General features: G+C 35.3%; 3 protein-coding genes and 2 pseudogenes across 3 annotated transcripts; 1 reads left to right on the top strand and 4 right to left on the bottom strand.

Annotated features, from left to right (window-relative positions):
• Positions 1–1,337: 1,337 nt before the first annotated feature.
• LOC120135750 (vacuolar protein sorting-associated protein 29) lies at positions 1,338–3,429 on the top strand. Its single transcript, XM_039151962.1, has 3 exons — positions 1,338–1,523; positions 2,554–2,691; positions 3,051–3,429. The coding sequence occupies exons 1-3, from the start codon at positions 1,392–1,394 to the stop codon at positions 3,354–3,356; spliced, it is 576 nt and encodes a 191-aa protein (XP_039007893.1). The 5' UTR covers positions 1,338–1,391; the 3' UTR covers positions 3,357–3,429.
• Positions 3,430–3,650: 221 nt separating this feature from the next.
• On the bottom strand, positions 3,651–4,477 carry LOC120135748 (annotated as a pseudogene).
• Positions 4,478–4,677: 200 nt separating this feature from the next.
• On the bottom strand, positions 4,678–6,176 carry LOC120135749 (annotated as a pseudogene).
• A 491-nt stretch (positions 6,177–6,667) lies between these two features.
• Positions 6,668–13,356, bottom strand: LOC120135747 (PH, RCC1 and FYVE domains-containing protein 1-like). Its single transcript, XM_039151960.1, has 9 exons — positions 13,134–13,356; positions 12,582–12,797; positions 12,257–12,343; positions 11,974–12,063; positions 11,303–11,383; positions 10,367–10,555; positions 8,280–10,283; positions 7,530–7,676; positions 6,668–7,241 (listed from the first exon to the last, which is right to left on the bottom strand). Exons 2-9 carry the CDS (start codon positions 12,624–12,626, stop codon positions 7,188–7,190), a joined length of 2,697 nt encoding a protein of 898 aa, XP_039007891.1. The 5' UTR covers positions 12,627–12,797; positions 13,134–13,356; the 3' UTR covers positions 6,668–7,187.
• A 695-nt stretch (positions 13,357–14,051) lies between these two features.
• On the bottom strand, positions 14,052–16,261 carry LOC120135753 (transcription factor bHLH47-like). The gene is made up of 5 exons (XM_039151964.1): positions 16,168–16,261; positions 15,646–15,750; positions 14,942–15,057; positions 14,657–14,784; positions 14,052–14,549 (listed from the first exon to the last, which is right to left on the bottom strand). Exons 2-5 carry the CDS (start codon positions 15,711–15,713, stop codon positions 14,157–14,159), a joined length of 705 nt encoding a protein of 234 aa, XP_039007895.1. The 5' UTR covers positions 15,714–15,750; positions 16,168–16,261; the 3' UTR covers positions 14,052–14,156.
• Between the last annotated feature and the right edge of the window lie 3,140 nt (positions 16,262–19,401).

Raw genomic sequence — 19,401 nt, forward strand, 5'->3', positions numbered from 1 at the left:
GATAGGAGTTTAATAACGTCGTTCTCGGACGACTGCATGCTCAAAATCATATTGCCATTCTAATTTGATATCTTTGAATACGTTCTACAATTCAGCTTCTAGAACGAAAGAAAAATTAAAAGATTTATTGAAAGCAAGAATAAAATTACTAGGATAATCTCTGGACGAATCTCCTATTGGTGACGAAACATCATCGTGTGTGTTTAGTGAAAGTATTTCCCATTGCCATTAAACAATTTTAGATTATGAATTGATGGAAGAATGGGCAATTAGCTAAAAAGAATTTTCTCCGCATTATACTAACTTGAAAGAAGGAATCTCTAAGTTATGTCAGCCTTAATATACGACTAAGGAAATATGCTACCGGAAATGTTAATATTTTTTTGATATTTTTGGTAAAGCGTTACCTAAAACATTATTTTTTCTACCAGAAATGATAATATTAGGCACTACCTAAAATGTTTAACATTTTCGGTAATGCACTACCTAAAACATTATCTTTTCTACAAAAAATTAAGTAGCGAAATTAATATTTTTAATAAAAATAATATTTTAGGTAATGTATCGAAAATATTAAAAAATATTAATATTTCCAATAAAACATGGGCGTCCCTTAAAATATAAGGTTATTATGCACTTTCATAGTTGTCAAATAGTAGAAGAGAAAATAATATTTCATGGGGTCACAAGAGGTAAATATTTAACTTTTATTATTATCGCAAACTCTAGTATATCTTATAGGTTAAGTTTAAATTAAATTACTATCGTTAAATGATAATTGAATTCAAATAAAATTGAACTTAAATAATAAGATTAGCAAATAAAAATATATGGTTTTACAAAAATATATTAATAACTCTATATATATACTCAATTGTACTCGTAATCAACTCAACCCGAACTAATTTAAAAAATCTAAGATTTACTTGATTTAAAAATTAACCGATTTAGTATTGACTCGACCGTAAATCAACTAATATGATATTGATATAACTCAATATCTAACCTGATCTGACTTTCATAAACCCAAAATTAAATTCGAACTAAATCCAATCTGATATGAATCTATCAAAATCGAATATAAACCTAACCCGAATCCGCCCCCAACCGCCCGTTTTCCCCCATTTAATTACTACGGGAGGGGAAGAAGAACAAATCAACAAAAGAATCAAACTAAAGAGATTCTTTTTATTTTTCTCCTTTTTTTTTTTTGTGTATTTTGGGTTTCATCCCGAAAAGTCAATCCAAATCCTTGAATAGTAATCCCAAAATTTTCATACCATATATATATTTTTTCATTTTCATGTTTACCTTGCTGGGTTCCTTTTCATTTCAAAATTCTCTGAATTAAGTGTGCAGTTATTGGTAGATATTAGAGGAAGACGAAAAAGATGGTCCTGGTTTTGGCTTTGGGGGATCTGCATATACCTCATCGGGCGGCTGATCTCCCTCCGAAATTCAAGTCAATGCTGGTTCCTGGCAAGATCCAACACATCATTTGCACTGGCAATCTTTGCATCAAGGTATCCCATTTTTCTTTCCCTTTCTGGGATTTTCTCTCCCTTTTCTGTTCGGTTGTGTTGCAGCTGATATCTTAGTTAAATTTGGGTTTGATGTTTCTCAGCTGAGTCTAATTTGGGTTGTGTTGTGATTGAAATCTTATGCCTAATTTAATCTGGGTTTCATGTCTTTGCCAATTTTAAGAAGTTTGAGCTGCAAATAGGGGAAGGTGTATTGTTTGCTACTTCATGCATTACAGTATTATAGACTATATACACAAGATTCTCCATTTATTCTTTCATGTTTATAGTTTGAATTTGGGAAAAGCAGAAGAAGCTACCATATTCTACTGTTAGTACTTTAACCGATCATCTATAATTGTTTCATTCTATCATTGTAATTTTATCTAAATATTATTGCTTCTGTTTATCATTTTGTTACCTTGATTTCATCACAAGACATTCCCTTCCTCCTATCATGTTTGGCAGGGCCGTGGCTAGGTTGTCGGGCTGTGCAAATTCTTATAAAGGGCCCTATGTTCTAGATATATTCGATTACGAGACTCTTATTTTTATGCTTCTTATTGGCAACAACTGATAGATATATTCGATTTCGGGCTCCTATTTTTATGCCTCTTAATGACAACAACTGATAGATATACTCGATTTCGGGATCCCTATTTTTATGCTTATTAATGACAACAACTGATAAATATATTCGATTTCGGGCCTCTATTTTTTGAGGCCCTGCGCGGTCGCGCACCTTGCCCCCACGCCCCTGATGTTTGGTCTCAAATGCATTTAGGCCATCTTGAGTATGTTTGATTTTAAGTTTTTCCATATATTCGTCGGACAGTAACTCTATCTCCGAATATGTATACGGAAAATGTGTCATATTTTAGAAAACAAAGAGTCCGTGTAACATAGCATTAAGTAGTTATAATGTTTTGCTGTCCAGTGGCAGAATAGTACAGAGTTAATGACTTAAGGTTTTAAGCTGTCTTTCTCTTATTATAATTACCAATGGCTAAGCAAATTCGGACTAAAATTTCAGGAGGTTCAAGATTACTTGAAGACTCTTTGCCCTGACTTGCATATTACCAGAGGTGAATACGATGAAGAAACAAGATATCCCGAGACCAAGATGCTAACTATTGGACAATTCAAGTTGGGTTTGTGCCATGGTCATCAGGTATGGAACTCCTGTACCTTGTATGGTTTTTTCATCTTTCCAATGGTGTATAACTTTGCACTTTAAATCCGTAATTAGGTTGCCATAAATTTGGCTTCTATAAATTTTATAATGAAGCATTCGTCTCCCGCTACTGTGAAAAATATGTGAATTCATGCTAATGATGACCTACACCTATGTTACTCGGTCTCAAGAGTTAAGTATTGGATATGGGAATGTGTCCTACATTGAATATGCTCATTTTTTTCTAGTTTTCTCATGTATTTGAAGGATCCATGGAGGGTTATATCTCCAAACCTATGTTGATACGTACATTTCAGACGACACTAATCACTCTTAATGCGGCTTGATGCATCAAGGTTATTCCCTGGGGTGACCTAGATTCCTTAGCCATGCTACAGAGACAGCTGGATGTAGACATACTCGTGACAGGTCACACCCACCAGTTTACCGCATACAAACATGAAGGTGGGGTTGTTATAAACCCGGGATCTGCTACCGGCGCATATAGCAGCATCACTTATGACGTCAACCCAAGCTTTGTCCTGATGGATATCGACGGGCTACGCGTCGTGGTCTATGTCTATGAACTCATTGACGGAGAGGTTAAAGTCGACAAGATCGATTTTAAGAAGACAGCCACCACTACTCACTCTGCTCATTGAACATTTTAACAGGTTTGCTATCTGATGCTGTTGACATGTTTATTCACTCAAAAAGTTTATCTTGCTGTCTACTGTTATGCCCTGTTTTAGAAGCCATTTTTTGGAGACAATCGCTAAAACTTCCTTCTCGTATTTACAGTTGAAGAAAATGAAAACAAAAGTTAAGTTGAAATTTGAAATCGATTCTATTTTATCGGATTCGAGTTAGTACTCAGTCGATTTCCAAAATTTGTTAACAGCAACGCTACCAGTTGAACTAATACTCAATTGACACCGTTAATTGAATTAATTTGATGCAAAAATTATTTTTATTCGACACTAATACGCTTGTAAAGTGTATACAACACCAGCAATAAGGCATATCAGCGCATGGTGAGACCAAATTTGTGTGCAAGATTCTGCATATTGGCAGCAATGGCCAAACTATTACTAACAGACTCTTTAAAGCTTCGAGCTCGAGATTTGACTTCATCACCGGCCGTCCATCCCATCTCTTCCAACCCATCATTACACGTGTCCTGATCAGTCATTGCAGCACTGATCCCAAGTCTGGATATCACTCATCTTCCCCTTGGTCAATCCCGGCTGAGCCTTCATCGCAGACACTGAATCATTGAGTCGACTTAGGGCATCGTTGAACAGGATCAAGCAGTCTTTTAAAGCCGGTTGTGAGTGGAGATCGTTGAGAGACTTGAACAAAGAAGCGAGATCCGAGAGATGGGTGATGGACACTCGGAGAGAGAGGCCGAGGAAGGCTTCAGGGTTGGGGTTTTTGGAGGCGTTGAGAGGAGATAGAGCGGTGAAACATGACTCAGGGTACCGAGTAAGGTTGCAGACGGTCTTGACTGACTCAACTGAGCCGGTGGGGTCTTTGTCTTTGATGTGTTTTTCCAGCATCAGAGCAGTAACAGTTAAGGCGATGACCAGAGTGAAGAGGAGAACTGCAGAGATGATGATGATGGTGGCGGCTGAGGCACGTCTCGAGGCCACTTTTGGTTGAGGCTTTTGATCTTCGACGTCGCTTCGGCTTATTTTGTCATACCCTTTTAAGGGGTTAACGGAAGCCATTGTTGAGTTTCTTGTGATGAATATTTGAAGAAGCTGAACAAGTTTTATTGAAGAAAAGCCGGTGTATTGGATGATTGTTGCCAAAGTTCTGTGATTTTTTTAATTGTTGCGTTTACTTTTCATTGGACGCGGTTTTTAAATCCAGCAGGTAGCAGCTGTGTGTAGAGATCAATATTCGGGTCAAAATTTGAGTTCAACTCGAATAACCCATAATTAAAAAAGAAAACCAGTGGACCACCTGTTTTATGAATTCTGATAATCAAATTCAAACAGCCATCTTAATCAAATGTGGGATACACTTAAACTCATATTTCTCTCGGAAATTTAGCAAAATTCAGTAAAGTAAAACACCCAGACATTACTTTCTAGATCATGGAAAACTAGCTTCTAGATGTGATAGCCCTACAGAGACTACCAGCAAAAGATCCAAAGTCCCATTACTTATTCATCTTCTTCGTCTCCATCTCCGCCAGCAGCCTTCTTGGCAGCAGCCCTCTGATTCCTTCTCTTCACTCTTCCGGGACGTCCACCACCAAATGGACTTGTGAGAGAGAAATCAATGTGCTTTTGAGAATCGACCCTCACCATAAATGAAGGAATGTTGACTACCTGCCTTCCAACCCTGCGCGAGCAGAGGAAATCGAGATTAGTATTGATCAGCAAATGATAACTATGATGCAGTAACATAAACATATCCGAAAAGATTTGAACAGAAATAGAATCGAATAAACTAGCATTAATAGATTAGACTTGGAATAAAAAAAAACAGCCGTGGTTGTATAACAAAGGAATCAAACAGAAGCAAAATGGTTCCAATGCAGAACACCAAAGAGCTACGTTACTCAAACTCGGTGTGTGAGAGTGTTGTAGATGTGTTTTACTGAATTCCTATACTTAACTACTAAATCATGTTATTTATGAGAATCAATAAATCAGAAACAAACTGCATAAAACTTGAGATTTACATCATCATTTAACTGGCAATCTGGCATCACAAAAAGTTAATTATGCTCACCTTATATGCCTCTGCCTGATCAGCACTCGGGCATGGTGGATGGATTTAGCCATACCAGACTTAAACACGAGAGTCTGGAGGCGACGTTCTAGGAAATTCTCAACAGTCAATGGCAAGACATAATCAAGTTTGTTCTGGCTCTCGTCCAAGAGCCCATACCGATTCATCCTGCGAAGAAGGGCCTCACCCTCGAAGATCCGACGCGGGTTCTTCTCGTCAAGCGTCAGGAGATCCCTTGCAGCATTTCTGATACGGCTTAGAGCATACTGAACTCTCCAAAGCTCCCTCTTGCATCAAAGCCCATACTCTCCCCACCAGCCTCAGCTGGGCATCCAATCGTTCCTTTTCGTAAGGACGACGAGGCTTCTTAAATGTCTTCCCATCTGTTACCAATATCACGATGAGAAACAAAATCATAATCCGAAAAATCATTTAGCAAAACAAACACAAGGAATTCAGCTAACAACACCCAGTTTTATTTGAACAATGTCGACACATTTATCAGCTAACCAAGAAACCCTCGATCCTCCTTCATTCAGCCCTCCATTTACAATGCAATCTAACTAAAATCACAAATAATAAAAACCCAAATTTTCTTTCACCAAAACAAGATCTATGGCAAATATTCAAAGCAGATCAAAGTTAAAAAAAAACAAATGATTTGTTAAAGAAAGGGAATGGAGAGAGAGCTTACAGTTGCGGTAAAAGGAGACGTGAACCATGGTTGTGGGGCAGAGGCGCCGTTTGTCTTAACACTTTGGCACTGCTGCTTGCCTCTACCAAGCGCTAGCAAAATGGTTTTATAAGGTAACCCTAAAAGTATTAAAGCCTCGGAAGTCGGAACTGAGAACAAAGGATAAAATACTAATGCTCAAATAGTCTCTCATCATAAGACCATTATTTTGTTGCGCCCTTTAATTATGAAGTTTTATAAAATGATCACATAAGTTGAAAAGAAATTTGATCATTCCATTAGAAATTAAAGAAAAAAATATGACAATAATTAAAAAGTTGAAATATTTTTTTATTAATTTGGGGTAAATACAAGTAGTACGATGAAATGCAGCTTCTAGACTTAGCCCCTAAGAAACATTATGGTGGTTGAAGTCCATGTGAAGAGTTCATTGCGTGCATATAAAGGCTTCTACCAAGGCCTAAAGGGAGTATGATTGACTGATGCGGTTTGATTTAATTATAAATTAAAATGGAATTTCGAGATTTCACTGTCTATCAAAGACCCCCAAAATATTGTTAGAAATTCAAGTATAAATCAATGTGAACAGAACAGAACAGATGCATTGCATTGCAATGCATGGCTGGCTATACACGTGAATCTAGCTTTGTTATATATGCATTCAACATTGGAATGGATGTCTAACACATTCTTCACCAAATGTATCAATCAAACCTATGAAGCTTCCGAATTCTCTTCGTCGACTTCGTATCAATAAGGCATCTGCTGTTTATCAGAGGCTAATGGGGCTCGAGTTTTTCCCTTGGAAGCCTAGGTTTCAGGGCAACACGTCCTCTCTCTCTCTCTCTCTCACTGAACTTTTTTGCGTCTTAATATCCATTAATCAACTTGTACTCCAATCTCTTGGTGCTGTTTCTTTGAACATCCCATGACATGCATATGTACGAGTCTGTCATATCCAAGATGTTGAGCATGTGAAAGGGCTTCGCACTCTGAGCTTGGTACGACTCTGGAGTATGAACAAGAATGTGAATTCGGTGAGTGAAACTCTCTCTCAGTTGCTTGGTGGAGTTGATTGTTCGGGTGCTCTTCCACCACCTTTATTCAACTGCCAAAGAATATCATAAATCAAATCCATTATAGTTGTTATATTGGATAAACGTAAGGGCAAAAAATACTAAATCAAAGCATTTCTCCGTGTTCTTTCTTCTATGTTGTTTTGACTCCTCATTTTTCTTTAAGCATCGGTTTCTAATACTTACGACTCGACACATATCTGACCAACTGTTCCCAACCTTCTGACCAACCATGTCTTTCAAGATGATATACGAGAAGTTCAATCGAATTCTTGAATGGACTTAAGTAAAAACTTACAGCAGAACCTAGATTTTTTTACCTGTTCTGTTAGAGATCTGATTAATTCCTTTGAAGCATTGTTCTTTTCAGCTTCCACACTTGCTGTATGCGTTGCCTCTTTCAACTGCCTTGATGTATTTTCGAGTTTTGCTTCTAGGAATTGAGATTTGGAAGTAAGATCCTCAACCTGAAAGCCATAATATTAGCATCATAACTCACTGCAGCTATAATAGTATCCTGTCATGAAAATGGAAGAAAATCTGGTAATAGTGAGAAATCTCGGTTCACATTGAATCAAAATGTCATGCTTTCGACTCATAGGAACACCTGCAGCCAATGCAGGGTGTCTATTGATTACTAATAGTAAGGTACAATGCCTCTGATTTTTCTTTCGTATATTTCTTTTAGGTAACAGATAAATGTTTATAAGATATTTAAGAAGTATAGAAACAACAATGATTCCAGAATGGGCTCTACACTTCTAAATTTTCACTTATAATAATTCAGAACAGAAAATGTAGAGCACATTTTAGAGAATTTGTCAAGAAATTGCTTTATGGAATAAACTACAGAAATAGAAACTAAAAATAAAAGTGAAGGCCCCATATGCATGTGAATGACAAATGAACAGTAAATTCATGTACACCTGCAACAGAAAATCGAAATTTCTAGATACCTAAGTGGTAATAATTAATCACCAAATCTGCTTTGATATGTTTTTTTCACATATAATGTCACAGGCATAAACAGATAAGTTGTAGTTCTTATCTTAATCTATCTTTATCATTACCTGTGTTCTCAATAAACTTATCTCTTGGGTGAGGCTCTCAATTGTGTGCTTTGGGTCTTCAAGAAGTAACTCTGGATTTGCAAGATCAATATGGATTGAATCTCTTGTAGAAGAAAAAACTGGACTCGACTTCCTTGATGCAGGGGATGATCCTCGAGAAACTCTTCTTAAACAAGAAGTTGAAGATCTCACAGAACTTCCTAATAAACCGCTCGCGTCATACTGCGACTTAAATAATCTTCTACCATATTTGCAACTCCTGGCCTGTCTGAATGAATCAAAGGATGCAAGCCTGGATAACTTACGGAGAATTGTTGGGCTTGCAAACTCTTTATCTAGTAACTCATTACCATTCTGATGTATGACTTCCCTTGAATTCTTGGTGAATTCAGGAGTTGATCGAGACTCCATTTTCCTATTTAAATTGGTAAAACAATCATCACAGACCCGAGAAGGCTTGTTCTTCTTAGGAGCCAAAGAAGCTTTTAGAGATTTCTTACTGCTGCAAAGTCTACAAAAGACTAGCCCACAGTTGTAACAATTATGACGCTTTCTGATGAAACTAAATGGAGTTCGACAACCAGAACAGCTAAAGTGATCGGCACCTAGTGCCCAGTCATGAAAACAAATGGCAGCAGTGAAGTTTGAGCCACATACCACTCTCATTACTTGTTTGTTTTTCAAAGCTTCAACAACTGTGGGACTGTTTCTGTCTTCCTTGTCTCCGTGACCTAATTGACCATTTTCACCCTTTCCCCAGGTGTAAATCTTAGCATCTGAACAACGTACAGCGATATGATAAGAACCACATGCTATCTCTTCAATTCGGCTGTTTTTGATATTGCCCTTGACACAAGTTGGAAGCTTGCTACTTCCAGAGCTTCCAAGGCTTCCATGACCATCATTCCCCATGGAATACACTTTCCCTGTGTCAGTTAGAGCAACGGTGATACTGTGGCCACAGGCCACTTGAGAAAAGCTTGTAGTGTCCGAAAGTGCTACTAAAGAAGGAACTAATCTGGGTTCTTTATCACCATGTCCAAGCTGCCCTTTCTCCCCATCACCCCAGGTGAACAGCTTTCCAGATGAAAACTCACCAGATAGCTCAGAAAGCACTTCTGCAACTGCAGCAGTGTGCCAAACTCCACAAGATGCCCTCAGCGTTCGTAGTCCTCTAAGAGCCTCAACTTCTCTGGGTAAACTTGTGTTATTCCGGTCCCCATGGCCTAGAGCACCAAAAGTTCCGTCACCAAATGTAAATAATTTACCTGTTGATGTAACAACAGCTGTATGCCAAGCTCCACAAGAGAGATGTGACACGCGCATACCTTGCATGTCACCTCTTAACTTTCTAGGAATCCACTTACTAACTTCAGTACCGTGCCCTAGAAGACCAAGATTGTGAGAACCATCACCCCAGGTATAAAGGTCCCCTGAAAGTGTTACAGCACAAGTATGAAATTCACCACAGGCAACTAATCCAATAGATGACCCACTAAGAGCACCTATGAGCCTCGGTTGAGAGACATCAGCTTCAACTCCATGCCCAAGCCTACCTCCAGTTCCTTCACCCCAACTAAAGATCTGCCCCTGTTTTGTGACTAAAACAGCATGCTTATTCCCACAAGAAATATTGCGAGCATCTAGAAGCACTGTTGATTTGAGAGCCTTGGGTGAAAGTGCATCTATTCTGGTAACAGTAGTTTGAGTTTTGTGACTACCACCAAGCAGTCCATTACCAGCTCCTTCTCCCCAGATAAAAACACCACCGATTGCGTTAAAATCTTCTAGAGAAGATTTATGGCTGGATAAACTACTTCTAAATGAATCAACAGAGGAGTTTTCTAACCCGCCTAATGATAATGAACTTGTATGCCTGGCAACTGGCTCTGTCTGAGTTAAGCTATGAATTATAGAAGCGTATGATATAACCTCGGAAAAAGCTTTTCCCAGTCTTCGCTGTGGAGAGCTGTCGTGTGAAACAGTTTGGGTATCTCTGGTATCCTACAATGAGCAAAGCAGGAAAGATTTAATTGAAGAAAAAAATAGAAAATGATTGGATTTTCTGGCACTCCATAGTAAGAAACCTTATCAATGTTGTCACTACTTGTACGTGACACGATAGATACAGAATTTCTTTGTGTACAGCTAGATTGACTTTCTGTTGATGTATTATCACTAGTTGAATCACTTTTTCGCCTACGATTGTCACCTTCTGAAATTAAGACCCTAAGAGCAGTAAACCAGAGCTCAGCTTCATCCCTGTTCTTGCATATCTATTAACATTACCCATTAAATAGAGTTAACTTTTATATATTGGGATTCAGATGATGGTAGCAAATAAATCAATGATCAAAATCAAAATATATGTTATATTAGAAAGAAAATAATTGGAAAAATATGAGTTTTAGTTTTAAATTAATGAACATGAGAAGTTTATTCATTCTCTCAACAATAAAAACAATTAAAAATCCAAGTTTTTTTTTGATAAATCTGAATGAATACAAGGTAATATATGTTCAAAGACTTTCAATCCTTTAACAATGAACACTCGTATCACTGGCATACACAGTGCTCAAACCCGGAATCTCGAGAGATAACAAATCCCTTAACCACTAAGATCACTTAGTTCATGCTCCTTTCTACACAATCCTAACTCCTAATCATCACTTGGAAAAATGGGTAAGAAACAAAATATGACATGGTAGACTTTTAGACACACAAGGACTCTTGCATTGACAAAACTGATTAGATCAACTGTTGAGAACTGAAACTGCAGAATTAAAAACTATAAGAAAACAAAATAGTTCTATCAGAATATAAGTCCTAAAATTTAAAGTCTTAAAACAAGTTTGATGTGAGCCCACAATAATAAACTATAATATTTGAATGCGACAAATATGAACTTGCTCTGCGTGTATTAGATAGTACAGTTGAAGCTTAAAGCCGAGAAACAGTAAATTGTTGCCTATATAATCTAAAAGAATGATATCAACAGGTCAAAAGCAGTACAGAATACAAACCAAATCCAAGGATCTGTTGTTATAAATAAGAGAAAATGACTGTTGTTCTTTATCAGGTTGAGGGCTACGCTGGAATATTGCCTGCAAAACCATGCGGTAAAGCTTCTGTCACTTCTGCATCCTGTTGAGACGGTTCTAATCTTTTTCTTTTTCTTTTTTTTGGTTCCATAGGCTGCTCTAGTCTAAAAAAAATTTCAAGAAGATAATTCACATGGTTGAGATTACAATACTCGAAAAAGAATATATAGAAGAATAGGATCTGTTAGATTTTAGAAGCTCCTAAAGAGACAGTAGCTTCAATAGTCACACTTAGTACTGTCCGCAAATGGCAGGTATTAAAAACTATATTGACACAAAGGTATAACATTTTCACGTTAAAACTAGTTCTATATCCACTGAAAGTGAGCACACAATAGTACAGCTCAATAGAAGAAGGCATTAAATGATTCCTTCATGCAAAATGTGTAATTGGTTAGATGCTCCTAAAGAGTCTGTAGCTTCAATCGTCATTTTTTGTGCATAAGTTTCGAAGAGTTAAGAGTATATTTAAACTCCTTTTATGTTCAGAATGTGAATAAATACTAACACTGTTAAGATAGGGTCTCTGTGCTAAAATTGAGGACCTAAAAGTTACAGATCACTGCAGAAGGCATTGAAAGATACAGACTTACAGTACGCTGTCCAGATTCAATCTTTGAAACTTGGCTTAGTCTGAGTTGTTTCTCTGCTTTGTCGGCGTACCAAATCAATGATTTCTCATCCTGAAATTAAAAAAAAAAAACTTAAATCACTAAATTCATTTCTTATTGAATTACTTTTCCCTTATAAGAAAAATGAGAGTATTTTCTGAAAAGTTCATAACTAAGTGTTCTCAGGTAAAATAATATTCAATGCAATTCCAGTATAGAAAACATCAAGAAAAGAACTAGTAATATGATAGTCAAGGCAACATACATTTGAAAGTCGGAATGGACAAAATTTAGGCTTTCCCCAACGTCCATACTTCAGTAGATACATTCCTTTCTTAAGGGTTGAAATGGCCTGCAAAAAGGGTTTGTAACTCGGCCTATAACATCTATAATCTCATTCTAGGCAGAGAAAACATTCTAAATTAAAAGACTCCTCTATCAATGTTGTACATCACATGCTTCTGAATCAACATAAACTAATTTTGCTACAACAATCATAGCTAGCAAATTTTGTTACCCGGACCAAGTTGTGACATTAACATAGATTCATTTTAAAAAACCCATAAAAATGGTTAGTACAGGGAGGGTACCTGTTCAAAATCCCTCTCAGAAATATTCCTTTGGAACTGAGCCATTCACCTGAAGATATCAAGTCCAACCCTTGCATAGAACAACAGCAAACTCCTAGAAAATATAGAAAGAATAATCCCCGTATCCGCCCCATATAAAACTTTTCCTTGAGTCTGCTACCAGAATGCAGTTCATACTATTCCATCATGAGAAAGCTTCAAATGACGGCATCCTCTCTACCTCAAAAACTTCCAAATCAGACTACAATTTTCCAAAAGCTTTGAAATGAATTGTGAAAACTCCCCTCCCCCGCCAAAAATTCCAAACCATCACCTACCTATTATATGGGGCTTACCTGCATTTTAAGCAATTAACTAGAAAGAAACACATAAATCGGATGAAATTACCGTTAGTTCTGATTTATATGAAATTAAACATCCAAAACTCCTTCAAATATTTTCTTTCCCCTTTTTTTGATTCAAATTTCACTCAGTTAGCAACACAAACTCTTAGATCATTCCATCATTAAGCTTCAATAAAATCTGAGAATTCAATCGGAAAAAAATAGTTACCTGAATAAGGAATTAACATCGTCGAATCGGCATTCAAAGGGCCAATAAATTGACGAATCAGATTGGATCTAAACCTTAAACTTTCAAAATCAAGGATCACAAACGAATCAAACGGCATTATCTGATTCGATTTCTTTCAAAAAAAATCATTTTTTAAAAAAATCTATATGAATGAAAATTTCTGAGAATTGAAGGGAGAAGTGAGTTAGCGCGAGCTTTGTTTCTATTTTTTTAATTTTTTCCCTCCCCCGAGTTTAACTGTTCAACTGTTTTTTGTATTTTGTACGAAACATTCGTTATAAATAACTATTTTAGGTTAATTGAAATGTTTATTTTAAGAATGATTTTTATATTTCATGTATTGTTTTTATCAAAATCAATAAAAATTAATTTTTATATTCCATATTATATATATACACTAAAGTAAAAATAACGACAGAAATCATTTAAGCAATAATTATTCTAAAAAAAAGAGTCATTAATAATATAATAAAAAACAAACAAATTTGTAAAAGAAATGCATGTATTTAGATAGTGATTTTCTATTTGATTTTCTAAAAAAAATAAATAAATTACTTATTTAATATTATTATTAATTTATGTTTTAATTTTATTTATTAATTCATGATACTTAATAGTCTAAAAATGTTGAACACATATTATCTTGCAATCATATTAAACTATTCAAAATAATATTAATTAATTAATTGAATTGGTGTTTAATTGATTTATGACATCATATTTGTGTAGGGATGGATATGGATCAGATTTTTGATCCGAGTATCCCTCCAAAATTTAAAAGACCCGTGCTTCACCAAAGGTTAAGGGGTCAAATTGTACCAAATTGATGATTTTAGAGCTAAAGTTTAAGTCATCGAATCATGTCATTAATTTCATTTGGGCCATTACAAGCAATGAACAAGCTTTTCAAAGGGCTGCCATCCTAGTTCTAAACCAAAAGCAAAAGGTTCCGAACTTTTGCACTGAAATTTACAAGTTGGCTTGGGTTTCATCAAAGTTCTGTCACTCATTCCTAATGGCTGATTGCTCCCCAAGAAGTTTAGAAGGCCATGAATCTGCCGGGGTAGGATATCGAGCATGTGGTTTGCTGACAGCGGAGTTTGGTTTGGTGGCAGGTCGTGTCGCCGAATTGAGCATAGGATAAGTCTGGATGTCGGGATGAAGGGGAACAACGAGGAGAGCCGGTGGTTGTGCCAGAGCAGGTTCGACGGTAGGCAAACCAGGATGATCTACTTGAAAGTGTGAGGGCAAGTGGGTTTGCTGGAAATCGGGAGGAGGCTCGTTCAGATCGGGTTTAGATTGAACCACCTTTGTTCCTATCTCACTTTGCAGCTCCAGGATTTGAGTTTCTAGGGTGGAATTCTCCTCCTCCAGCTCATTCGTCTCCAAGTTCAACTGCCAATATTTCAGGCATATTCTTACAACATGGATACAAGGACATTCAGCATTCACTCCCGAGAGTGATTCAGCAAAATTATCAGAGTCAAGATCAGGAGTCTTACATAGTGAGATTCGGATAACAAAGAGGCATTTTCCTTTTTGAGGGACTCGATTTGACTGAATAAGTCCTTTAATAGTCGAGTTGCTTCGCACAGAATGGAGGCCTTCCCATTGTTCGGTTGATTTGGATCTGCAACAAAAAAAAACTCCTCTTAGAAATACCATAATCTTCAAACACAACAAGAACTGATTTTACAAACCGAAGCCTATGCCAATCATCAACAAGAATCATTTCTTAAATACTACAGTAAGTCTTAAAGACCTATAAGACAAACTTAGGACATTACCGAGAGCATTAGCCAGGTCAAGGAAGAGGTCGTTTAAATGCTCACGCTTGAGCTTCTCCCTCTCAGCCTTGTGAATTCTTTTGGGAACCTTTCCTTTGTTCTTTGGAGCACAAGACCTGCATCACAAAAACAGTTTTCAGACAAGCCAAACTCACCACGTATTTTCATTGCCACCATAACCAGATGCTTCTCAATATGCTTAGATGGGCATGTTAGCTAAAATCCCATTCCAAGAAACTATGTTACCGATACTCAGATTCGAGCATACTGAGTGTACGAAGACTACTCTAACACAGGTATATTCAATATCCCCGTATCCATGGTGGATGAGACGTTCGGTATCGGACACCGATAGTTCAAGAAACGAACAATTACCGAAGTTCAGCTATCCAAAAGGCTTGAAACTAAATATACATTAATAACCTCAGTCAACAACAGGAAAATCATGTCAGGAACTGATGGATTACATTGCTCCATAATCTTTAAAATCAAAACCTACAATGAGTTAGGGCTCGGTCACAATCTATGTTATTCGAGCTCGCCAACTGGGGTTGGCATATCGGATAAAGAGACTTATCCAACACACGGTACTTCAGAACAGACATAAGCCATGAAATGAATTCAGACACAAACCAGAAAAATTACAGAACAGAGAGGTAACTAACTAACTAAGGTTGGTTCCTAAGATGTTCAAAAGCACTAACCTGCCAACAGATGTCTTCTCTGCTGCATTTTTCGGCTCAACCAATGGAGCTGGAGACTCAGAACCCATGTTTTATCAGTAAGTTCAAAAACCACCAAGAACTTACCTACAAACAACAAGAAAATAAACAATTCAGAGTCTCATCCATTGATGATTCATGAAACAAAAACAATAAATAGGACACTAAACTTAGAAGATTGAAACAAAATTGTTGGGTTTTACTTTGTAATTCAATGCAAGCTGACTTTGCATGATTCTCAAATCAAAGTGTTAACCCTTTAACACGAATCAAACACAAAAAAGGGTTTCCCAGATTATCACAACAACAACAAAAACCCAGAAATTCCATCGAATATACTGAAAATTTTGGATTAAACAAGTAAATAAGATACATACAGAAAAAGGGTAACTTTAAAAAATCATAAAATAATTAATCTCAATGAATCAAAACCCATTTCAAGATCAAGTGTTGGAGACCCAAAGACACGACGTATAACTGATAAGACAAAGATGGTGAAATAACCTTAGAAGAACCAAGAAAAAGGGATTTAGCAGTACGACTGGGAGAAGGAAAAGAAAAATGAAAGCATTTCTTGTAGAAGTGTCTTTTAGGGGAGAGAAAGAGCGTGCCGGGAGAAAAGGGTACACAGGGAAGCGCGTGGCTAGGAACTGGTGAATGGTGAATGAAGACAAGACACGTGGATTCGACGCGTGCCCGTCACTTTTTCTCTTTCGTCGGGTTTCATTTTGCTTTGTGCACCTTGGCTTGTTGCCTATGCTTCACGGCTCACGCCTCGGCTTTTCCCGTTCTGTATATAAATAAATATTACACCAAATTAACAGGTAAATATATATTAATTATTATTTAATATAGGGGTGTGCAAAAAGATCTAATCCCATAGTCCAGTGATTTAATCTGAAAATTCAAATATTTGATCACTCTTTATTTTCAGATAAATTGAATTGAATATTCAGAAAAAAAAATCGATAATTAGATCGAATAAATTCTAATTTTGAATTATTCAAAAATCTGAAGAAAAAAATAAGTTTTTAGATTTTAGATATCCTTTAGTATAATAAATAAGTAATCCCATTAAAGCTATAATCAAATAAAAAAGTAAGATATTTAATTATTTATTGTGTGTGAATAATAAAATATAGTATAGATATCAAATAAATTACATTAAATTCAAATTAAATTTTATATTCAGATCCGAATATTCGAATTTATGGATCACTATTTTAAGTATCCAAAATTTTTGGATATTCGAATTTTTGAATCAAATCGGATCTAATATCTGAATTTACACGCCCCTAATTTAATGTACAAACAATATTAATTTTCTTTACATAATTTATTCGTTTTATTATTTAGTTTGAAATTTAAAAAATGTAATTTTAAAATTTAAACCTTAAATAATACCATATCATTAAAATAAATATATTTGTTTAATTTACACAATAATTTTCAATGTATATTTTAATATATAAATATAAATTTAATATATATTATTCTCTTTGTCTCATAATTTGTGTCTCTTATTGACTATGCATATAATTTTAAGATATACATTTGATCAAGAAAATGACAAAAATATCCCTAAAAGTTATTGAATGATTTATTTTGATAGGTGTAAAAAATTGAAACATACAAGGATAAAAAATAAAATATAAATGTTGTTGCTTATTGACTTTTCTAATATGACATTTTAAATGAAATAATTTAAAAAACAAAAAACACACATTTAATAGGACGGAAAAAGTATGATATTTAAATAAATTTGTATTTGATTATATATTTAATTTTAATTTTAAGATTTAATTTGATATCTAAACTTTTGTTGAATTTCAACTCATCAAGTGATATTGATAGTAAAACAGAATATTATTCTCACGAGAGGTTTTTGCATGACATATATACGTTTTCAATAGATTAAAAATATTTTAAATAAATATTATATTATAATTACTCGTACTATTTAAAAAATAGTATACCTATTTATTAGATATTTTATTTGGTCATATAATCGATTAATAGCTCAACCGTTAAGACTTTAAAGCAAAACAATTCATAAGAAATGTGATATATTCTACAGCTAGGGATGGCAATGGACCGGGTTCGGGCCGGGTATTGGTCCCCCGTTCTCGTCCCCGTTTAAAAAATCGGTACCCGTTCTCGTTTAAAAAACCGCGGGGATTTAAACAGGGATCACCGTCGGGTAATCGGGAAAAACCGCGGGGAAACGGGTATCCCCGCTTAGCATAAACGGTTATTTAAACGGGTATTGGGCCGGGTATTGGGCCGGGTATTGGGCCGGGAATTGGGCCGGGTATATATATATTATATTTATTTATTTATTTAAATTAAATATATAAATATATATTTTTTATTTTAATTAAATTTATTAATATTATATATATATATATATATATATATATATATATATATATTATTTTTAATATTTATCGGGTCGGGTAATCGGGGCGGAAATTACCAAACCCATCCCCGTCTCCGTTTAAAATAAATGGATTTTCCCCATCCCGTCCCCGTTTATCATCCCTGAACCCGACCCGTTTAATTCGATTTTCGATTTTCCCCATCATGTTCGAGTTTTTTTGCCATCCCTACGTACAGCATGAGCTGCTGAAAATTAGTTTATTAAATATTATGAAAATTTGTAAGTGGAAGGAAGGAGTGTGTTGATATATATCAATATTAATTTATTTTTATAAGAATATGAATGAATTCCTACAAAATCCCTGATGTATGAGTATGGTGTGGATAAATATGGAGAGGCGCGTGGTTGGCGTAAGATAGCATAACATTGCAAACGTGGCGAGGGAGTCGAGTTGAACCCGAAGACTACGTCACTTCAAGCATTGGATAGTTTCACAAAGTGGCGTGTGTTATCCACGAGCGTGTATAATGTGGGAAACATGGAATTATACAGCTCCTATTGCTAGTAAATATGGTTCGGACAAAAATATTGAATTATCCGTATGATTTAATAAGTTTAATATGATTGAGTAATTTATTTAAAAAGACAATATAGTTTGAGTTAATATCTGAATCAAACTTTAAATATATTACGTGTCAATTTTTTATTAGTTCAAAAGATTTATCATAAAAAATAAACTTGAAAACGTTGAAGTGGTCGAGCATCTGGGCCATATATATTATTATATTAAAATAGAGTAATTCAATAAAATCAAGTTTCTCCTCGTATTTTCTTAAAATATATAATAAAAAAATAATAAATATATATAATTTTTACTTTAATCGAGATATAAATAAGTCAATACATGAGTCAAAATGCTTACTGTGATAAGCACTTAACTATTAGAAAAATTTTAAGTCAACGAAGTTCTTCGTTATATTTCAATTATAATATATTTTTTTATTTTCATTAAATTGATTTAAAATATAAATAAAATGCATTCAAATATTAATCAATTATATATTTGTATATATACATCATATTATTGTATTATTCAATTATTTCATGTTAAAGTTCTTATTAGGTCATTTTCTTTATTTTATTGTCATTAAATATATATATTATGTTGTGATAGATTTTTCGTTTGAATGGTGTAATCAATTGGTTGGGGCGTTTGCTTCCTCTCCCTTATGTCTTGGTCAAATCTCACTAGCAACAGTTATTGATTCAAAAAAATTTCTATTCATTCAATTGGTGACACATGACACCATAAAAATATTAAGAAAAAACATCCAATCACATAGTGACGTATGTCACCA

The sequence above is a fragment of the Hibiscus syriacus genome, unplaced genomic scaffold, assembly GCF_006381635.1.
Source record: "Hibiscus syriacus cultivar Baekdansim isolate YM2019G1 unplaced genomic scaffold, ASM638163v2 tig00110616_pilon, whole genome shotgun sequence".
NCBI classification, from domain to species: domain Eukaryota; kingdom Viridiplantae; phylum Streptophyta; class Magnoliopsida; order Malvales; family Malvaceae; genus Hibiscus; species Hibiscus syriacus.

What these genes read in the sequence shown, in the direction of transcription:
- LOC120135750 (XM_039151962.1), top strand. Translation starts at nt 1,392, where the DNA reads ATGGTCCTGGTTTTGGCTTTGGGGGATCTGCATATACCTCATCGGGCG. An exon ending in CTGGCAATCTTTGCATCAAG is followed by an intron (nt 1,524 to 2,553) that starts GTATCCCATTTT and finishes CTAAAATTTCAG; the next exon opens with GAGGTTCAAGATTACTTGAA. An exon ending in GTTTGTGCCATGGTCATCAG is followed by an intron (nt 2,692 to 3,050) that starts GTATGGAACTCC and finishes TGATGCATCAAG; the next exon opens with GTTATTCCCTGGGGTGACCT.
- LOC120135747 (XM_039151960.1), bottom strand. Translation starts at nt 12,626, where the DNA reads ATGGCTCAGTTCCAAAGGAATATTTCTGAGAGGGATTTTGAACAG. An exon ending in GTCCATTCCGACTTTCAAAT is followed by an intron (nt 12,064 to 12,256) that starts GTATGTTGCCTT and finishes TTTTAATTTCAG; the next exon opens with GATGAGAAATCATTGATTTG. An exon ending in ACAACAGATCCTTGGATTTG is followed by an intron (nt 10,556 to 11,302) that starts GTTTGTATTCTG and finishes TAATGTTAATAG; the next exon opens with ATATGCAAGAACAGGGATGA.
- LOC120135753 (XM_039151964.1), bottom strand. Translation starts at nt 15,713, where the DNA reads ATGGGTTCTGAGTCTCCAGCTCCATTGGTTGAGCCGAAAAATGCAGCA. An exon ending in GAGAAGACATCTGTTGGCAG is followed by an intron (nt 15,058 to 15,645) that starts GTTAGTGCTTTT and finishes TTTGTGATGCAG; the next exon opens with GTCTTGTGCTCCAAAGAACA. An exon ending in TGACCTGGCTAATGCTCTCG is followed by an intron (nt 14,785 to 14,941) that starts GTAATGTCCTAA and finishes TTTTTGTTGCAG; the next exon opens with ATCCAAATCAACCGAACAAT.